The sequence below is a fragment of the Leopardus geoffroyi genome, chromosome B1 (genome assembly GCF_018350155.1).
Source record: "Leopardus geoffroyi isolate Oge1 chromosome B1, O.geoffroyi_Oge1_pat1.0, whole genome shotgun sequence".
Taxonomy (NCBI): Eukaryota; Metazoa; Chordata; class Mammalia; order Carnivora; family Felidae; genus Leopardus; species Leopardus geoffroyi.
The window spans coordinates 144,186,789-144,209,002 of record NC_059327.1 but is presented as its reverse complement, the minus strand read 5'-3'; the positions used below and the strand labels follow the sequence as shown (position 1 = coordinate 144,209,002).

The window sequence follows — 22,214 nt, the reverse complement described above, 5'->3', positions numbered from 1 at the left end:
GAGTGAAGTCATATGATTTTCGTCTTTCTCTGACTAATTCCACTTAGCATAATACCCTCCAGTTCCATCCACGTAGTTGCAACAGGCAAGATTTCATTCTTTTTGATTGGAGTAATTGGAGTAATACTCCATTGTATATGTATACACCACATCTTCTTTATCCATTCATCCATCGATGGACATGTGGGCTCTTTCTGTGGTGCATGTGTCCCTTCGAAACAGCACACCTGTATCCCATGGATAAATGTCTAGTAGTGCAATTGCTAGATCATAGGATGGTTCTATTTTTAGTTTTTTGAGGAACCTCCATACTGTTTTCCAGAGTGGCTGCACCAGCTTGCATTCCCAGTAATACTCCGTTGTGTGTGTGTGTGTGTGTGTGTGTGTGTGTGTGTGTGTGTGTATATATATATATATATATATATATATATATATATACATATATATATATATATCCCACATCTTTTTTATCCATTCATCCATCGATGGACATTTGGGTTCTTTCCATACTTTGGCTATTGTTGATAGTGCTGCTATAAACATTGGGGTGCATGTGTCCCTTTGAAACAGCATACCTGTATCCCTTGGATAAATACCTAGTAGTGCAATTGCTAGGTCGTAGGGTAGTTCTAGTTTTAATTTTTTGAGGAACCTCCATACTGCTTTCCAGAGTGGCTGCACCAGTTTGCATTCCCACCAACAGTGCAAAAGAGATCCTCTTTCTCTGCATCTTTGCCAACATCTGGTGTTGCCTGAGTTAAATATACCATTCTTAAACAGTATCTGTCTTAATCTATTTGGGCTGCTACAACAGAAATATAATCTGGGTGTGGCTTAAACAACACGCATTTATTTCTCACAGTTCTGGAATGTGGGAGGTCCAAAATCAAGGGACTAGTAGATTCTGTGTCTGCTGAGGGCCTGCATTCTGGTTCCTCCATATATCTACTCACTGTGTCCTACTTGGCAGGAAGGGAGACGGAGCTTTCTGGAGTCTCTTTTATAAGGGCACTAATTCCATTCATGAGGACTCTATCTTCATTCCCTAATCACTTCCCCAAAGCCCCATCTCCTCATACCATCACATTAGGGGTTAGGATTTCTAAATTTGCATTGGGGGTGGCGGCCCGGGGAGGGGTGGGGGGAGGACATAAACATTCAGTCTGTAGCAGTTTCACTTTCACATAGAATTGACTGTTTTCTTTTGTGCCCCAGCTTTACTCAGCACTTACTTATATACCTTTAATTTGTTATTATTCTATATTTATGTGACTGTCTTCCTGTGCAAGTTCCTTGTGGTTAGAGACCATATCTTATTTTGGTTAGTACAAGAACAAATACATGTGTCCTCAGTGTGTGTATATTAACTGCGCAATGACTGCATTCTAGTTAAAAAAATTTGGACTTTATAAGCAACAGGGGGCCAATTGAGGATATTTTTATTATGGTAGTTTATTTTTTTTTATCAATTAAGAGCTTATTTCATACTATTAATTTTTTAAGTCTATTAGAGAGGGCATGAGCAGGGGAGGGGCAGGGAGAGAGAGAGAATCCCAAGCAGGCTCCACAGTCAGTGCTGAGCCCAGTGCAGGGGCTTGATCTCACGACCACAAGATCATGACCTGAGCTGAAATCAAGAGGCATATGCTTTACCGACTGAGCCACTCAGGCACCTCTGATTTCATATTATTTTGATCAGAGTGAAGATAGCATTTGAAAAGATGTGTTCAGTCATGAAAATATCCTAGAAATTCCAATAAAACATAAACCATTTTGCTTTACTCCATTATTGCTCTTTTTTGTTTATAAAGGTAATTCCTATTTTATCAAAATTCAAACATGAGAAATAATGTAAAAAATGAACATTTCCAGCAACCTACCAAATGGCAATATGGTACATTGTCTTAATATTTTCTATACATATTCACATTGTTTATTAATAGTATCATATTAAACCAAAATGAACTAATGCCAAACATACTGCTTATAATTTTTGTCCACTTTTTTTCTATTAAAAAAAATGGCTCTGATTCATTCATTTGATCAACTGCATAGTTTCTGTGTACCATATGTTAATTACTCTCTGATTGATAGATGAACCTTTAGATTCCCCTCCACCTTTTTTTTTTTTTTTCAATTAACAGAAATTTATTGCTCAAAGTTGTGAAGGCTGGAAGTCTGAGTTCTGGAGTGCCAGTTGCAGACTTCTTGTTATATTCTTATGTGGCGGGAACTGGATTTCCTTTTTAGCTATTAAAAGTATTGCTACAAAAAACATCCTAGTATAAAACGTTATGTAACTGTGGGGGTGTTTTTAAAGAGTAAATTCCTAGAAGTAGGAATGCCTGGCTAAAAAAAGGGTATGAATATTTTAGGTTGTAATTGTTTTTGCCAAATTGCCACTTTTTTAGGTTAGTTTCCCTTTGGTAGAATATAAGCAAGTTAATTAATATATCTTTGCCTATCCTAGATATTTCTATTTTAAAAAATTTATTGCGGTGCCTGGCGAACTTAGTCGGTAGAGTGTGCAACTCTTGATCTCAAGGTTGTGAGTTCGAACCCCCTGTTGGGTGTGGAGATTGCTTAAAAATAAAATATTTTAAAAATAATTAAAAATCATTTTATTAAATGTATTAAAGTATGTAGAAAAGTATGCATGTCAAATATGTAAACCTCACAACCTGAACACACCTATGTAACCAGCACCCAGATCAAGGAACAGAACATTATCAAGACCCAAAAAGTCCCCTTTGTATTCCCAGTCACTGCCTCTCTCCATAAGTAACCACTATCCTGACTTCTGCTAACACAGATTAATGTTACTTGTTTTTTTATTTTATAGAAATGATATCATAGAATATTTGGTACTATTATTTTAATTTTAATCTTAGTGAGTCTGATAGGTAAAAATAACCTCATTGCTATTTTAGGTTGTATTTATCTTCATAACAACTGAGATTATCTTTGTGTATATCTCAAAGCTTTGTAAAAAAAAATTGACAACACTCAAATATTAGCATATTTAGAGCACAAAATAAAAGACGGAAAATAAAAACAAAGCAAACCCCCAAACTCTAGGATTATGATCATCTCCAAAATTCCTAAAGCTGAGTTTCTCCTTCAATATCAAGTAGCCTTCAAGTGTTCACATTCAACAAATAATTGAAGAGTTTCTAGACACAGAAGGTCATATTTTGACACGGGGCTTTCTATATACTAACTATAGAGGATTCTGAGGCTGAAGCTTGAGTTCAAGCCCTGCATGGTACTAGAACTCAGTACTCCATGAGAGTTGGGAATCCGAGGTCTAGGACTGGTGCTAAGGTCTGGGCTCGTAAAAAGCAGAAAATGCCTATAAATGATTTCAATTCCTAGTATCAGTTATAAATGACCTAGAAAAAATTAACAAAAGATGTACAAGACCCAAGTAAAGGAAATTATAGTCATACTTAGGAAAACTATTTTTGGACTAAGAAATTCTTTAAGCTGAAAGAAAGTAGCAAGCTTCATGTTTTCAAGAGATAGTTATGTAGTTTTTCTAATGGTAAAAAACAAATTGTGGTAGAAAAAGTCAATCAGTTATTTAATAAAGAGAAAGTTGTATTAATGAAGAGAAAGTTGTATTATTTGTGTTTTGGAAAGTCAATGTAATTATTACAAAGGTACATATAGTTTAAGGTAGAAATAATTTTTAAATGTGAGCAGTTAGAATGAATAAAATCAAAGAGTAAGGCTATGCTTGGTTATCATACTCTGTCCGCAGTATGAAGAAATGCAAATCAGCATAGTAAGGACTTTTAGAAATCCTGCAGTGCAGAAACCTATTTAATTTTGTATAACCTTGTGTTTCCTGCTGGTTCTGCGATCATAAGAAATCTATTAATATCTTCTGGGACACTAGAAGTCTGCAGAACATAATTTGGAAAACAGTGTATGTATTTAAACACCACTAATTCAGATACATAGGATACAAAAGTGTGAGTGATATGACATAATATTTATAGAATCTTAGTAACAGTCATTAAAATAGTAACTGTTAGAACTTAACAGGAGCCAAGTATCATGGTTTTAAGAACTATTCTTTATCAGATATTTTCAAATATTTTCATCCAGTTGGTGGTTTATTTTTTCATTCTCTTGAGAGTGTCTTTTGAAGAACAGAAGTGATGAGGTCCAGTTTATTTAGTTTTTCTTTATGGATTGTGCTCTTAGTATGTATGAGAAGTTTTTGCCTTATTAAAGGCTACTAGGATTTTCTCTTATGCTCTCTTCTAGAAGTTTTATAGTTTTAAGTTTCCAATTTTTTTTAATGCAATTTTACATGCACAGTTTAGTACTTTTGCTTCAGTGGGCTCATAATTTACATGTAGTTTTACAACTTGCTTTTCTTTTTTCCCCACTGTTTATTAAATCATTGTATATAAATAAGTACAGTTAATTGTTTTGAGTAGCTGCATAATATTCTACCAAAGAATGTATAATTTATTTTCTTCTTTTTAAAAAAAAATTTTTTTAATCTTATATTTATTTTTGAGACAGAGACAGAACATGAGCAGGGGAGGGGCAGAGAGAGAGGGAGAGAGAGAATCCCAAGCAGGCTCTGCAGTCTTAGTGATATCAAGAACCGTAAGATCATGACCCACGCCAAAATCAAGAGTTGGATGCTTAACCAGCTGAACCACCCTGGCTACCCCTGGAAGGCTTATTTTAAAATGCAACTTGAACTTTAATACCTGCAAATTTATTAAAAATTTTTATAATAGAAACATTTCATCTCTATAGATTTTGAGGCACAGTTAAAACTTAAAATTTTAAGTTTTTATTTATTTATTTAAGTAATCTCTACACCCAATGTGGGGCTCAAACTCCTGACCCTGAGATGAACAGTTGCATTCTCTTCTGACTGAGCCAGCCAGGCACCCAAAAACTTAATATTTTTGGTATATAATTCCGTCTTTTCTTCTTCAAATACTTAGTGGAAATATTAGGGTGAAGTTATAAACAATTATTGTTTCAAAAAAATTTTTAAATAAGTTCCCGTCTTCTACCATAACCCTGCTTTCCTCTTGGCTCAAACAGTTGTAAGCTGCATGTTTACAAACTTCTGATTATACTAATGATTTCTCTTAATTCGTCAACTTATATGACTTATTTCATTTAACTTTTCTTTCACCACTTCTGTTTTTCAAGTCTCTGTGAGAAATCTGTTTGTCTGTAATGAGATTATAAAAGCACCTAATTCCCATGACATCCCATTTGTTGATTTTTGTTTTCGAAAGTAGATGGTATAAATTTAGGGGGGAACTTCATGTTTCTTTTTTGCTTTTTTAAGTTCTGTTTATGCTATTTCATTTTTTAATGACAGATTCAAAAGCTTTGTGACAGAGTTGCTTCATCTACTTTGCTGGATGACCGAAGAAATGCTGTTCGTGCTCTCAAATCATTATCTAAGGTTTGTAATGCTTTATCACCTACTAATTTCATTAAGTTGGATATTAGTTACTTTAACAACATTTTTCTTTTGTGCAGAAATACCGCTTGGAAGTAGGTATACAAGCTATGGAACATCTTATCCATGTTTTACAAACAGATCGGTAAGTCTGTTTTCAATGATTTTTCTCCCTAATTTTCTTCCAATTTTAATTCATTTGTTTTAGAGTCACTATTTTAGAAATGAAATTATTAACTTATTAAGGTTATTACGTTTTTATTTTCAGTTGTTTCAATACATACTAATTGGATACTAGGTGCAAACCACTGTGCTAACCATTAAGACAGATAGAATCTCAGGGGTTGATATCTTTCCATTATGTGAAAATGGAATGACATGACTTCTCATTAAAAGCTGAAGATTTGTGGTTTGAATTGGTCAGTTGGATGTTTTGATATTCAATTAGATATACTGTAATATACTGTTCTATAACAAAATACATATTATGGTATATCACTTATCTAGACTTGTCTTTATGGAGAAAGAAACTGGACTAATAGAGTGAAGTGTTAAATCTGAGCATGTCGTAAGAGAAAGATCACTAGCCTATTTTTATCACTTCCAATTTCTCTTTAAGAGATTTTATTTGCATCTTTGGTTTTAATTAACAACTATGCATGAATAGCTTTCAAAAATCTTATATCTAGTTAAATATATGTTACAACCTTTAACTGCTCAGTGTACATTTCTACCATATCAAGATCTCTCATCAATATCTCAAGTTCAGAATGTTCAAGAGTTAATTTATCTGCTCCTAATTGTGGCCTTCCACCATCTCCTTCAACTGCCTTTGACCCAGGTCAACCTAGGTGGTAATACTGTTCCATTCAAGCAAGAAACTGTAGGATTCATGCTGAACTCATCCCTCTCCTTAACCCATTATGCTCCTGCAGACCAAAATCCATACATTTCTTTCTATTTCCTTTGTTGATTTTTAGTTCTAGCTCAGTATCAATCAACGAATCAATTTTCAGAGCCTCTGTGTGTGTGTGTGTGTGTGTGTATTTTTTTGTTTGTTTTTAATGTTTATTTATTTTGAGAGACAGAGTGTGGGCAAGGGAGGGGCAGAGAGATTGGGAGAGAGAGAATCTCAAGTAGGCTCCACACTGTGAGCACAGAGCCTGACATGGGGCTCAGTCTCACAAACTGGGAGGTCATGACCTGAGCCAAAATCAAGAGTCCAGATGCTCAACTGACTAAGCCACCCAGGCACCGTTGTATTAGTTATCTTTATTATTATTATTACTTTTGCTGTATAACAAATTACCTCAAAACTTAGTGGCTCAAAATAATAAATATTTATTATCTCACACTTTCTGTCGATGAGAAATTCAGAAGTGTCTTAGCTAAGTGGTTCTGGCTCAGGGTCTCTCATGAGGTTGCAACCAAGATGTCAGCCAGGATGGTAGTCATCTGAAGGCTTGATTGGGAAGATGTGATTCCAAAATGGCTCACTTACTTTGCTGATGGCAGGAGGCTTCACTACCTCACCATGTTGCTCTCTCTATAGGACTGCTTGAGCATTTTTATGATATGGTAACTGGCTTCTCCCAGAACAAGCACTTTTAGAGAGAAAGCAAAGAGAAAGCTAGAATGCCTTTGGGACCTAGTCTCAGAAGTTGCATACCATCAATTCTACCGCTCTCTGTTTGTTAGAAGCAAGTTAATAAATACAGCATACACTTAAGAGGAGGAAGATTAGGTTCCATCTTTTGAAGGGATCTGTACCAAGGAATTTTTGGACATAGTTTTAAACAACTACTACCTCCAGACTGTATTCTTTGCCTCTGATCTTTTTGTCCCTCCATTCAGTCTGTGCATTATAAGAATTACCTATCTGATATATAAATCTTTTTTCACTTCATGCATTTCACCAGCTCAGCGCAGTGTGAAGTCTAAGTTCTTTCTTTTTTTTAATATTTATTTATTTTTGAGAGAGAGAGCGCGCGCGCAAGTGCAAGCATGAGTTGGGGAGGTGCAGAGAGAGGGAGGACAGAGGATCCGAAACGAGCTCTGCCCTGACAGAATTCAAAATCATGAACCGTGGGATCATGACCTGAGTCGAAGTCGGACACTTAACTGAGCCACCCAGGCGCCCCTAATCTAAGTTCTTAAACAAGCAAAGCATATAAACTTTTTGAAGGTTTTGGTATTGCCTGTCTAACCTCATAGCCTCTTATTTCAGTTATATTTTAGCAATGCCTAGCTGCTTATTCATACCAGTTAGATTCTTTCCTCCTGTCAGTTGGTACAACCCACATTGGCTATCTTTTCAAAGCCAACTAATTCTAATGCATTTGAATAAATACACTGGATATGTCAGGACTATCTGGCCTTTGTTTTTTTGTTTGTTTTAAGTTTTATTCTGAGAGAGACAGAGACAGCACAAGCAGGATAGGGTCAGAAAGAGGGGAAAGAGAGAATCCCAAGCCAGCTCCATGTTGCCAGCACAAAGCCCAATGTGGGGCATTAACTCATGAAACTGTGAGATCATGACCTGAGCTGAAACCAAGAGTCGGATGCTTAACCAGCCGAGCCACCCAGGCACCCCAGGACTGTTTTTTTGTTTGTTTGTTCTTAAGTAGGCTCCACGTCCAGTGTGGAACCCAGTGTGGGGCTTGAACTCAACACCCTGAGATCAAGACCTGAGCTGGAATTAAGAGTCGGACACTTAACCGACTGAGCCACCCAGGTGTTCCTGGACTGTTTTATTAACAGCATAGTGAGTAACTATAGTAGACAGAATAATAGACCCCCTAAGGATGTTCACATCCTAATTACCACCACCTCTGGATGTTACCTTACATGGCCGAAGGGACTTTGCAGATGTGATTAAATTAAGGACTTTGAGATGGGGAGATTATCCTAGGTTATCCTGGTGGGCCCAGTGTAATCCCAACGTTTCTTAAAAGTGGAACAGGAACACAAAAGAGAAGGTCAGAATGAGGTGATAGGATAAGATCTTGATGTGTGGTTGCTGGCTTCAAAGGTAGAGGAACTGGGCCTCTAGAACTGCAAAAGGCACGGAAACAGATTTTCCCTTAGAGCCTATACAAGGGAAGGCAGCCCTGCTGAGACCTTGATTTTGGCCCATTGAGACCCGTTTCAGTCTTCTGAACAGTAAGGTGATACATTTGTATTGCTTAAGTTTGTGGTAACTTGTTATAGCGTTAGTGGAAAACTATAAATAAAGTAATCTAAAGTTAGTTACCTGCTTTAAATAATATTCCAAGTTAGAGAAAATGGAGCCTAGATCAAAAAAACTTTAGTGTGATGACTACGCATACATACAATCTGTAATTTTTCTTTTATATTATTCCATGTGTCTTTATTCCATGTGCACATTTTCTCATTGATCTTACAAAGTTAGTAATGAATGACTAACATCTCAGTATGGAAAATAGAATGTTACCTCTTTTTTTTCAACGTTTATTTTATTTTTGGGACAGAGAGAGACAGAGCATGAACGGGGGAGGGGCAGAGAGAGAGGGAGACACAGAATCGGAAACAGGCTCCAGGCTCCGAGCCATCAGCCCAGAGCCCGACGCGGGGCTCGAACTCACGGACCGCGAGATCGTGACCTGGCTGAAGTCGGACGCTTAACCGACTGCGCCACCCAGGCGCCCCTAGAATGTTACCTCTTATGTAAAGTGGCTTTTATTGTCATTTTAAGCACACAGCAGAAAATAAATGTGTAGATATTAGAAATTCTTGATATAAAGGTTAAGAAGTTGAGTTTTTAAAACATTTACTGCACATTTACTATGTGCCAGGCACCATGCTTAGAAGAAGGGTGTACCATTAGCCTGTGAATGTATGAACTCATAATTGTATCATGTTAGAGACTGCTTGTTTTATTCTGCCTTTTAGACAGAAACAAAGCTAAATTTCTATGAGCCTTCTTGTGTTTCACTCCGTTTCTTGTGTCAAAATAAATTCCCTTTCCATTTGCCTCTGATACCTGTCAATTGCCTTCTGTTTCCAAAGTGTTTGGGGTTATTTTTTTTTTTGGGTGGCGCAGTCGGTTAAGCGTCCGACTTCAGCCAGGTCACGATCTCACGGTCCGTGAGTTCGAGCCCCGCGTCAGGCTCTGGGCTGATGGCTCAGAGCCTGGAGCCTGTTTCCGATTCTGTGTCTCCCTCTCTCTCTGCCCCTCCCCCGTTCATGCTCTGTCTCTCTCTGTCCCAAAAATAAATAAACGTTGAAAAAAAAAAACAAAAACGTTTATTTATTATTGAGAAACAGAGAGAGACAGAGCATGAACATGGAAGGGCCAGAGAGAAGGGGAGACACAGAATCCAAAGCAGGCCCCAGGCTCCGAGCCGTCAGCACAGAGCCCGACACGCGGCTCGAACTCTCAAACTGCGAGATCATGACCTGAGTGGAAGTTGGATGCTCAACCGACTGAGCCACCCAGGCGCCCCTTGGGTTATTTTTTTTTAACTTCATGGAAAGAAAAGGCCATCTCTTTCCACATCTCATCTTCATTACTGTTGTTTTTTGTGGGGTTTGTTCGTTTGTTTTTTTAAGTAAACTCTACACCCAACTTGGGGCTTGAACTTGCAACCCTTGAGATCAAATGAGTCATGCATGGTCTATGGACTGAAGCAGCCATGCATCCCTCTTCATTACTATTTTATGCTTCTTCTCCTGGCCTTTCCAACTAACACTCTGAAAATTCTTCCCCTGAATCCTCTTCATCCTTGGCTGCATCACAGAGAGCTCTGTTCCCTTTCTTAATGTGGCTTGAAACTCTGCATCTGTCTGTGGTTCTGCTTCTCTTAACAACCATATTGAGGAGAGACTGCTCATTCTCCAAAATCCTGCACTCAGAGCCTGAAAGTTTTCTAATTTCTCACTGTTTCCAAACCATGATGCCTAGATAGTAATTTTAAAAATTGAGATACAATTTTTTTTACCATAAAGTTCACCTTTTTGAAGTATACATTTCAGTGGGTTTAGTATATTCACAGAGTTGTGTGACCATCACCACTCTCTAAATCCATAACATTTTCTTTTTTTTTTTTTTTTGGTAAAGATTTTACTTTTTTTTTTTTAAATTTTTTTTTTCAACGTTTATTTATTTTTGGGACAGAGAGAGACAGAGCATGAACGGGGGAGGGGCAGAGAGAGAGGGAGACACAGAATCGGAAACAGGCTCCAGGCTCTGAGCCATCAGCCCAGAGCCCGACGCGGGGCTCGAACTCACGGACCGCGAGATCGTGACCTGGCTGAAGTCGGACGCTTAACCGACTGCGCCACCCAGGCGCCCCAAAGATTTTACTTTTAAGTAATCACTACACCCAACATGAAGCTCGAACTCACAACCCGAGATAAGAATTGCACGTTCCACTGACTCAGCCATCCAGGCACCTCAAAATCCAGAACATTTTCATCACATCAGAAGAAATCCTGTATCCATTAGCCATCATTCCCCATACCCTCCTCTCCCCAGTGCCTGGCCACTAATCTACTTTCTGTGTCTATAGATTTGACTGTTTGGGACATTTCATATAAATGGAATCATACAATATGTTACTTTCGTGTCTGACTTCTTTCACTTAGCGTATTTCAAGGATCATTCATGTTGTAACATATATTAGTATTTTATTCCCTTTTTACAGCTGCATACTAGTCCATTGTAGGGATATATCTCATTTTATTTACCCAATTTGTCAGTTGATGGATGTTTGGGCTATTTTCATTTATTAGCTGTTATGAATAATACTGCTGTGAATTTTTATTTGCTAGATTTTGTGTGAACGTGTGTTTTATACATAAGCATGCAAATGTCAGGGCATGTGGTTAACTCTGAGGAATTGCCAAACTCTTCTATATTTCCACCAGCAGTACATGAAGGTTTAGTTGTTCCTCACCAACAAATTTGTTGTTGTCCTTTTTTTTTTTTTTCCCCTTCTTAACAGCCATTCTTGTGAGTGCAACTTGGTATCTCATTTTGGTTTTGATTTGCATTTCCTTAATGACTAATTATTTTGAACATCTTTTCATGTGCTAATTGACCATTTAAATGCTTTTTTTTGGAGAAATGTGTATTCAAATCTTTGCCTATTTTTAATTGGGTTACTTGTCTTTTTATTGTTGGATTGTATATATATTCTGGTTATAAGTCCCTTATCAGATACTTGATTTGGATATACTTTCTCACATTCTTTGGGTTGTCTTTTTACTCTTTTTTTTTTTTTAATTTTCTTTAATTTTTTAATGTTTATTTTTGAGAGAGAGAGTGACAGAGACAGAGTACGAGAAGGGGAGGGGCAGAGAGAGAGGGAGACACAATCTGAAGCAGGCTCCAGGCTCTGAGCTGTCAGCCCAGAGCCCAACGTGGGCCTCGAACCCACAAACTGTGAGATCATGACCTGAGCTGAAGTCAGACACTTAACTGACTGAGCCACCCAGGTACCCCTTTACTTTCTTGATAGTGTCCTTTGAAGCACAGAAGTTTTTAATTTTGACAAAGTCCAATTTATCTGTTTTGTCTTTCCTTGCTTATGCTTTTGGTGTCATATCTAAGTAACCATTGCCTAATCCAAAGTTTTGAGGATTTATACCTATGATTCTTCTAAGGGTTTTATAACTTTAGCTCTTACATTTAGGTCTTTGATCCCTTTTGAGCTGATTTTTGTATATCGTATGAAGTAGGGGTCCAACTTCATTCTTTTGCATGTGAATACTTAGCTGTCTTAGCACAAATTGTTGAAGAAATTGTTCTTTTCCCATTGAATGCTCTTTTTATTCTTGCCAAAAATCAGTTAAAATGAATGTTAGGCTTTATTTCTAGACTCTTTATTCTGTTGATCTATATGTCTATCTTTTATGCCAGCGCCACAGTCTTATTTACTGCCATTTTGTGATATGTATTAAAATCAGGAAATATGAGTTCTTCCACTTTGCTCTTCTTTTTGAAGATAGGTTTAGATATGTTCTGGATCCTGTACATTCCCATACAGATTTTATGATCAGCTTGTCCATTTCTGCAAAGATGGCAGCTAGCATTTTTATAGTGATTGTGTGAATCTATAAATCAAGTTGGTATATATTACCATCTTAATAATATTCCTTTTCTTAAAAAAAATTTTTTTTTCAACGTTTATTTATTTTTTTGGGACAGAGAGAGACAGAGCATGAACGGGGGAGAGGCAGAGAGAGAGGGAGACACAGAATCGGAAACAGGCTCCAGGCTCTGAGCCATCAGCCCAGAGCCTGACGCAGGGCTCGAACTCACGGACCGCGAGATCGTGACCTGGCTGAAGTCGGATGCTTAACCGACTGCGCCACCCAGGCGCCCCAGTAATATTCCTTTTCTATCCATGAACACAGAATGTCTTTTCAAGTATTTGAGTCTTGGGTAATTTATTTCAATAATGTGTTATAGTTTCCAGTGTACAATTCTTGTACAATTTTAGTAAAATGTATTCCAAAGTATTTTAATCTTCTTTTTACTTAAACTGAATTGTTTTCTTAATTTCTAATTATGTTTACTCATTGTTCATTGCTGGTATATAGAAATGCCATTTCTATAAATTGATTTTTTTATATTGAGCTTGTATTCTTCAATTCTGCTGAATTTATTAGTTCCAATACTTTTTTTTTTTTTTTTTTTTTTAATTTTTTTTTCCACGTTTTTATTTATTTTTGGGACAGAGAGAGACAGAGCATGAACGGGGGAGGGGCAGAGAGAGAGGGAGACACAGAATCGGAAACAGGCTCCAGGCTCCGAGCCCTCAGCCCAGAGCCCGACGCGGGGCTCGAACTCACGGACCGCGAGATCGTGACCTGGCTGAAGTCGGACGCTTAACCGACTGCGCCACCCAGGCGCCCCCAATACTTTTTTTTTTAAAATTTACATCCAAGTTAGTTAACATATAGTGTAATAATGATTTCAGGAATAGAATTTAGTGATTCATCCCCTACGTATAACACCCAGTGCTCATCCCAGCAAGTGTGTTCCTTAATGCTCCTTACCCATTTAGTCCATCCCCCCCACCCAACTCCCCTCCAGCAACCCTCACTCAGTTTGTTCTCTGTATTTAAGAATCTCATGGTTTGTCTGCCTCCCTGTTTTTATATTATTTTTGCTTACCTTTCCCTGTGTTCATCTGTTTTGTATCTTAAAATCCACAAATGAGTGAAGTCATGTGACACTTATCTTTCTCTGATTGATTTATTTGGCTTAGTATTATACACTGTAGTTGCATCCACGTTGTTGCAAATGGTCAAGATTTCATTCTTTTTGATTGCTGAGTAAAATTCATTGTGTGTGTATATACTGCATCTTCTTTATCCATTCATAGTTCTGACACTTTTTAGTGGATTCCTTAAGATTGTATACAAGATCATGTCATCTGTGAATATGTGTCGTTTTACTTCTTCCTTTCCAAATCTGTATACCTTTCATTTCCTTTTCTTGCTCAATTGCTCTAGCTAGAACTTCCATTTCAGTGTTGGATAGAGGTGGCTAGAGGGAACATCATGATCTTGTTCCTGATCTTAGGTTGAAAGCATTCAGTTTTATACCATTACATATGATGATCTGGGAGTTTCATAGATTCTCTTTTATTATCTTGAGGAAATTTCTTTCTGTTCTCAGTTCCTTAATACTTTCTTAAAAGATGCTCCTCAAGATTTCTCAAAAGCAAAATGGTGAATAATAATTTTTTTATAAATAATAATTTTTAAAACTTCATTTGAAATTTACATCCTCTGGTTGTGATCCCCTTTGTCCCTCATCTTAGCTTTCATTTATCATTCGTAATTACTTCTTCATATTTATTGAATCTTTGTGACCTATATTTCACTCTTGCTTTCCACACTAAATGCCATCATCGTCCATCATGTTTTCAAAATTTGTCTATCAACAACTATAATCTTATACTCCCTGATTTTATAAATAGTATTATGTTTACCATAAGACTTTTGTTTTGTTTTGTGTGCTTGTTTTTAGGTAATAAAGTATAGAGCAGTGAAACAAACTCTAGTAGTACAACTAACGATCACACTGTTAAATATATATATCATGAAACATATATATAAACATAAACACATACCCATAAAATTACCTGGTTTGTATTAATTTTTCTAGTATGCATGCATGCAAGTTGGGGAAGGCCAGAGAGAGGAGAGTGAATCCCAAGCTGGCTCTAAGCTGTCACCATGGAGCCCAAGGTGGGGCTCAAATTCACCCACTGTGAGATGACCTGAGCAGAAATCAAGAGTCGGACGCTTAACCGACTGAGCCACGCAGGCACCCCTATCAAGGGTGTTTTAATTGCCATGTCATTAAACATTCTTTAAAAATACTTTTTTGGGGGCACCTGGGTGGCTCAGTCGGTTGAGCTTCTGACTTCGGCTCAGGTCATGATCTCGTGGTCCGTGAGTTCGAGCCCCGCATCGGGCTCTGTGCTGACAGCTCAGAACCTGGAGCCTGTTTGGGATTCTGTGTCTCCCTCTCTCTCTGACCCTCCCCCGTTCATGCTCTGTCTCTCTCTGTCTCAAAAATAAATAAATGTTAAAAAAAGAATTAAGGGGCGCCTGGGTGGCGCAGTCGGTTAAGCGTCCGACTTCAGCCAGGTCACGATCTCGCGGTCCGTGAGTTCGAGCCCCGCGTCGGGCTCTGGGCTGATGGCTCAGAGCCTGGAGCCTGTTTCCGATTCTGTGTCTCCCTCTCTCTCTGCCCCTCCCGCGTTCATGCTCTGTCTCTCTCTGTCCCAAAAATAAATAAATGTTGAAAAAAAAAATTAAAAAAAAAAATACTTTTTTTGCTTTAAAAATACTTTCATTGCTGCTGTATGTGTCTATTTTTTATTATTATACATTTAGGTTGCTTCTGTCTTCCACTATTACAAATAAACCTTCATACATTCTTTACGCTTGCACTCTGATATTTTCTTAGGGTAGCTTTTTTAATTTTACTTTTTTGTTATTTATTTATTTTGAGAGAGAGCGAGTATGATGGCGGTAGGGACAGAGAGAGAGGGAGAGAGAGAGAACCCCAAGCAGTCCACACCATCCAGGGCTGACACAGGGCTCAGCCTCATGATTGTCAGATCATGACCTGAGCTGAAACCAAGAGTAGGATGCTTAACCAACTGAGCCACCCAGGCACCCCTCTTAGGGTAGTTTTAGATTAATGTTTTACACAGTCTTGCTAAATAACTGTCTAAAAATGATCATTAACAGTTTACACTTTAGCAGTGTATAAGTGTAATAATTTCTTTTTTCCAGTTCGGATTCTGAAATAATAGGTTATGCTTTGGACACACTGTATAATATAATATCTAATGATGAAGAAGAAGAAGTAGGTAAGTTTCTTTTATTGTGTTTTCTGTACATAAAATAACGTATGCTATATATCCTGGAGTTGTGCCAATTTTTCTGGTTTTGAAGGTAAATTTATAAATTTATTTATAAGGGTTTGTTTTCTTTTTTAACTAATAAAGGAAAGACATAAGCTTAGTCCCAGAAAAGTGTCTTTAAAATGATTACTTTGTGTGTTATTTGGAGATGAAATTGGATTCTTCTTTTTTATAAATTTTGCCCTCCTTTCGTATTTGTTTTAGTTAAGTAGTATGAATATTAGCAGTTTCTGGATTAAACATCATTTTTGGCTATTGAAAAAAGCTATTTCATTTATATGTTATTATCTGGTGAACAATATGAAATTACGGAGTTTTTCCTTTTAACATGGGACTTTTGTTAATTTATAAGGAGCAACATCTTACTGAATTTAGAATTTCCTTTATATTGTCTGTCTGGTGTGAAATGATACCAATCAGTTCAAAATTCACACACTTTTTTGGTACATCTTTCGTTTTTCTTGTTTCAAATTACTTGCATACTTAAAATAAGGTAGTCTGTCATTTTACTTCATTTTGTTGTCAGTATGCGAAATACTTAAAGAGAAGTCCATATACATTTTGTTCTGTGTATTGTAAAAAATGTGCATTGAGTAACATGTGACTGTGCTGTTGAAGAATGCATTCTTCACATCAGATTACCTGTTGCAGGAGGACAGTCGGTGTTTCATTATTCTAGACAGCCAGAAGGGTGCACATATTTGTGCATTTTAGAAGTCTAATTTAGATTAAAATTATAGGATCTCTTGAAATTCTGTAGACAAATGATAAAGAAATGTAGATAATTATAAGTTTGTACATATTTTATTATGATAATAACAGAGTGGAAATATATATAGGTATTAACTTCACAGAATACCAGTACTAGAAACATTTGAGATTGGGTTGTGTTGAATGGTCACAATTTCTTGGACTTAAATACTCTTTTTCTTAAATTTTTATTCCTCTGTGATATCTAGCTTAAAACTTCACTTTGTTAATTTGTCAGGGGTGAAAAAATCTTTAGAAAACATGATTTGGTACCCATGGAATAAGAGGCTGTCAGTCACAGGACAACACTTAAATACAATACACATAAGAACACACTTTGAAGAAAAAGATACTTATTTTCCTATTTATTTCTCAGATGAGAAAATTAGGTCCAATACACTTGTTAGAACACATTATGATAAAAGACATTTTCTTTTTTTGTTGTTCTCTTAGTTTCAGATTAGAAATTTAGCTCTTTTTGTAGTTTACAGCAGATAATTTTTCTGTTTTAAAAAATCATGTACAGCAATATTTTTAGTTAGGTAGTTTTTCTTTCTTATAAATTTATAATATAATCATGTTTAGAGTCAGTTTTTGTTTGTCTATGTGTGTTTGGGCTCATTTTTAATTCAGCATCCAAAAATGATTCTTTGAATAAAACAACATAAACAGTTCTTCAGAAAAAAAAAAAAAGAGGTTAGAGTGGGAGAGAGCCAAAGCATGAGAGACTGTTAAAAACTGAGAACAGGGGCGCCTGGGTGGCGCAGTCGGTTAAGCGTCCGACTTCAGCCAGGTCACGATCTCGCGGTCCGTGAGTTCGAGCCCCGCGTTGGGCTCTGGGCTGATGGCTCGGAGCCTGGAACCTGTTTCCGATTCTGTGTCTCCCTCTCTCTCTGCCCCTCCCCCGTTCATGCTCTGTCTCTCTCTGTCCCAAAAATAAATAAACGTTGAAAAAAAAGTAGATTTAAAAAAAAACAAAAACAACAAAAAAAAAAAAACTGAGAACAAACTGAGAACAAACTGAGGGTTGATGGAGGGAGGGGGGGGAGGGAGGGGGGAGGGAGGGGAGGGTGGGTGATGGGTATTGAGGAGGGCACCTTTTGGGATGAGCACTGGGTGTTGTATGGAAACCAATTTGACAATAAATTTCATATATTAAAAAAATAAATAAATAAACATAAAAAAAAAAAAAGAGAAACAGTAGTAGAATCACTTTTTCTAGGGAAGATTAAAATAGGAACTTAAACTTTGTTCTGGAAATTAACTTATCCTGAAAGGGCCAATTAAAAATCTGGATTGGGAAATATGCCCTTTAGTTTTATTATTGATACTTTCCACTGCTTCATCAAAAGGTGATTCTTAGCTGACATAACAAACTCCATTTTAGAGTTCTTTATTTTGGGGATAGTTTAGAATCCTTAATTGATAAATCTGTCTCATAATCCTCAATATATAGCATATGCTATATCTCTTTTAGGCTATCTCAGATATCTAATAAAGTGAATGAGTCTCTCTTTCCAAGGGATTATATTGCTCATTTGACATTTTTAAGCTCTTATTTTATTGTGGATACTGCTACATAGAAACTGTTTTCTTCACCACCCACTTTTTATTTATTTTTGTCTACCTTTTCAGATGATGTTGAAGGTAAAAGATTGCATTTACATATGCATGATGCTTTTAGGCATAATTTCTGGTAATATGAAAAGGACACTGTCCAGTGATGTTTCTTCTGGCTGGTAAAAAACATTGAGATTTGTTTCACTATATAAGAATCCTTAATTAAAGGGAAATATTTGATAATCTTATATAGCTATTTATTTTTTCTATGGTTATTAAACCTATTTATTGTCCAGAACACAAAATATTCTAGTGCACCTTTTAACAACATTAATAGCTTTTTCTCTGGCAGGACAGTCTATTCAAATTACTTTTTGGGTATTTCTTGGAGAAAATTTTTGAGGCAGTTTATTTAAAAATAAAAATAATTGAGTATGTATACATACATATGTATACGTATTAATTTTGCATGTATTCAACAAGAACTGGAAGGTATTTCAGTTTAGAGAATACTTACATGTTGATATTGTCCCTTTAAAATAATGCATGCACAATAATGTCTGGTTAGTGACATTTTTTATGTTAATTCACAGAATTCACTGATACTGTCTTTTTCTTGTAGTCTGCTTCAAGTTCCATTTACTTTTAACATTAATATTTCTTTTCCTCATAATTAAAGTAAGCAAGTTTTATTTTATAATTTTGCTACCTTTCCTGAGATCCTTAACTTTTTTAAATGAGGAGGGGACTATCCTTATCTAAAGTAGGCTTAAAATGGTACATGACAAAGTTAACTATACTTAACAAAAACTAACAAACTAACTTGTTAAAGTGCATAGCCTTCCCTTTGTGACATTTGAACCGCTTGTTTGGAAGCAGAAAATATCAAAACATTATGCCTTTACTCTTGTGACAATAAGCTGGTTTCCTTGCTGGGTAGTAGAAATTAGTAGTTGTTTCTATTATTGTTTCATCAGTTTGTATCATTTTTGCCTTATTTGAGCCTAATAGCAGCCTGTGGGTAGGTGGTATTTTTCTCTTTTCTGAAGATGAGAAAATAAAAGCCCAGAGATCATGTAACTTACATAGTAGCATCTAGTAAGTAGCATAACGGTATTTTTTTTAACATTTTTTTTTAAGTTTATTTATTTATCTTGAAAGAGCACAAGCTGGGGAGGGGCAGAGAGAAAGAGAGACACAATCTCAAGCAGGCTCCATGCCATCAGTACAGAGTCTGATATGGGGCTCAGACTCGCAGACCGTGAGATCATGACCCCAGCTGAGGTCAAGAGTCAGACGCTTAACCGACTGTGCCACCCAGGCACCCCAACCAGTATTTTTTATATACTTTTTTTTTTGTTCATTTCCTGTTAGTGGGCATTTTCGTTGTTTCTAGATTTTAGCTGCTACATATAAAGCTTTCGTAAACATATATGTCTTTGTGTGGATATACATTTTCATTTCTTATGAGTAAATGCCTAGGAATAGAATGGCTAAGTGATATAATTGGTGTATGTTTAACTTTATAAGAAACTGCCAAAACTGTTTTTTTTTTTTTCAAAGTAGTTTTACCATTTTACATTCCCAGTGGAATGTGTATGAGAGTGAGTTCCAGTTCCTCCACATCCTTTCCAGTACTTGATATGGTCAGTCTTTTAAAATTTGAGCCATTCTAATAGGTATGAAATAATATCTCATGGTAATTTTTATTTGTATTTTCGTAATAATAAGCTTTTCATGTGATTTTTTTGTCATCCATATAACTTTCATCTTTGAAGTGTTTATTCAGATCTTTTGTTCATTTTTACTGTTTTTTTTTCTTGAGTTGTAAGAATTTTTTATATATTTTAGGTGTAAGTCCTTTGCGGTGTTAATATCTTCTTCTAGTCTGTGATTTTCCTAACAATGTGTTTTGAAGAAAAAAGTTTTAAGTTTTGATTAAGTTCAGTTTGATTTTTTTTTTCTTTTATAATTTAGGCTGTTTCCTATTTGTGAAATCTTTGCCAAATCTGAAATCACTAAGATGTCCTCCTATGTTCTCTTTTAAAACGTCTGTAGTTTTAATTCCTATGATCAGGTCTATGGTTTCTAGTTTTACACTTAGGTCTGTGATTCATTTTGAGCTATTTCTGGACCTTATCCTTTTCCTTACATGGTAAGGTACATGGTAAGCACACTTATCCTTTTCCTTACATGGTAGTGTCTTGATTATTATAGCCTTATAATAATCGTGAAATTATGAAGTGTTAAGTCCTCCAACTTTGTTCTTTTTCAAAATTCTCTTGGCTTTTTTAGGTTTTTTGCATTCCCATATCAGTCTAGAATCAGTTTGTCAATTTCTACTAAAACAGACTGGCTGAGATTTTGATTTGGATTCTGTTGAATCTGTTGATTGATTTGGGGAACACTGACATCTTAACATTTTTGCACCTTCTAAAATTTTTTTTAAATGTTTTTATTATTGAGAGAGAGAGAGAGAGAGAGAGCATGAGCAGGGGAGGGGCAGAGCGAGAGAGGGACACAAAATCCGAAACAGGTTCCAGTCTCTGAGCTGTCAACACAGAGCCTGACATGGGGCTTGAACTCACAAGCTGTGAGATCGTGACCTGAGCCGAAGTCGGACACCCAACCGAGCCATCCAGGCTCCCCAACACTTTTGCACCTTCTTTTTTTTTTTCTTCAATGTTTATTTATTTTTGAGAGAGGGAGACCCAGAATCCAAACGAAGCAGGCTCCAGGCTCTGAGCTGTCAGCACAGAGCCTGACACGGGGCTCAAACACACAAACTGTGAGATTATGACCTGAGCCGAAGTTGGACACTTAACCAACTGAGCCACCCAGGCGCCCACTTTTGCACCTTCTTATATAAGAACATAGTATATATGTTTATACAGGTCTTCCTTTAATTTCTTTCAGTACCATTTTGGAGTTTTTACAGCACAGTTCTTATAGGTCTCATCAAATTTATCCCTAAATCTTTAATAATTTTTGGTGCTGTTTTAAGTGGTATTGTTTTTTAAATTTCAATTTCTAGTTGTTCATTGCCTATATATAGAAATGCAGTTAAGTATGTATATTGACCTTTTATCCCATAACTTTGCTAACCTCTTATTAGTTCTAATAGATTTTATAGATTTTTTATAGATTTTTATAAATTAACATAAATTTATCATCTGTAAATAGAGACAGTTGTATTTCTTCCTTTTCAGTCTGTATGCCTTGTATGTTTATTTTTCTGCCTTATGGCACTAAGATCTCCAGTATAATGTTGACTAGAAGCGGTGAAAAAGGGTACTCTTTGCCTCTTTACTGATCTTAAGTGGAAACCATTCAATCTTTTACCATTAAGCATGATGTGAGCTGGTTTTTTGGTGTGTGTGTATGTGTGTGTGTGTTTTAAGATTTTGTTTTTAAGTAATTTCTGCACTCAACGTGGCGCTTGAACTCACAACCCCGAGATCAGGAGTTGCATGGTCTACTGACTGAGCCTGCCAGGCACCCCAGCTGGAAGTTTTTTTTTTTTTTTTTGATGCTCTTTATCATTCAGTTTTGTGACTCTAAGTATCATTTATATATGTTTACCACTCTAATGTATATGTCCAACCCAAACTTCTCCACTGACATCTGTGCTTATGTTTATCCAACTGCTTGCCTTGATATCACCACTCTAATCTTTATCATGTGTCTCACACTTGACACATCCAAAATGGAATGTCTCCATGTACTCTTAGCTTACTTCTCCACAGTGATTTTCATCTCAGTAAATGGTAAATTTTGTAAAAACTGTTACCACTAAGGTCTAAGTCATCTTTACTGCTTTCCTTGGTTGCTTCCTGTCTCCCTATTTCTCTTGTTCTCAGCACCGCAGCCAAAGCAATCCTTTTAAAACTGAAGTATTTTGTAAGTAATGTAGTTTGAGGGTTCAGAAACATTTAATTCTTTTACTGACACAAGAGCTGATATATCAGAGAAATATTTCCTAGAGTTTTTGAAGGGTGAACCCAGCATATTTGGGTACTTAATCATAAGTATTGAAAACA

The 22,214-nt window shown here is 36.5% G+C and overlaps 1 protein-coding gene across 4 annotated transcripts in view; it reads left to right on the top strand.

Annotated features, from left to right (window-relative positions):
* Positions 1-22,214, top strand: part of USO1 (USO1 vesicle transport factor) — a 97,072-nt gene that overhangs the window by 19,652 nt on the left and 55,206 nt on the right. For all 4 annotated transcript variants that reach the window (XM_045473724.1, XM_045473723.1, XM_045473725.1 and 1 more), the window contains 3 exons: positions 5,366-5,452; positions 5,530-5,594; positions 15,734-15,810. In XM_045473724.1, coding sequence (XP_045329680.1) covers positions 5,366-5,452; positions 5,530-5,594; positions 15,734-15,810 — 229 coding nt within the window. The remainder of the gene's footprint in view (positions 1-5,365; positions 5,453-5,529; positions 5,595-15,733; positions 15,811-22,214) is intronic.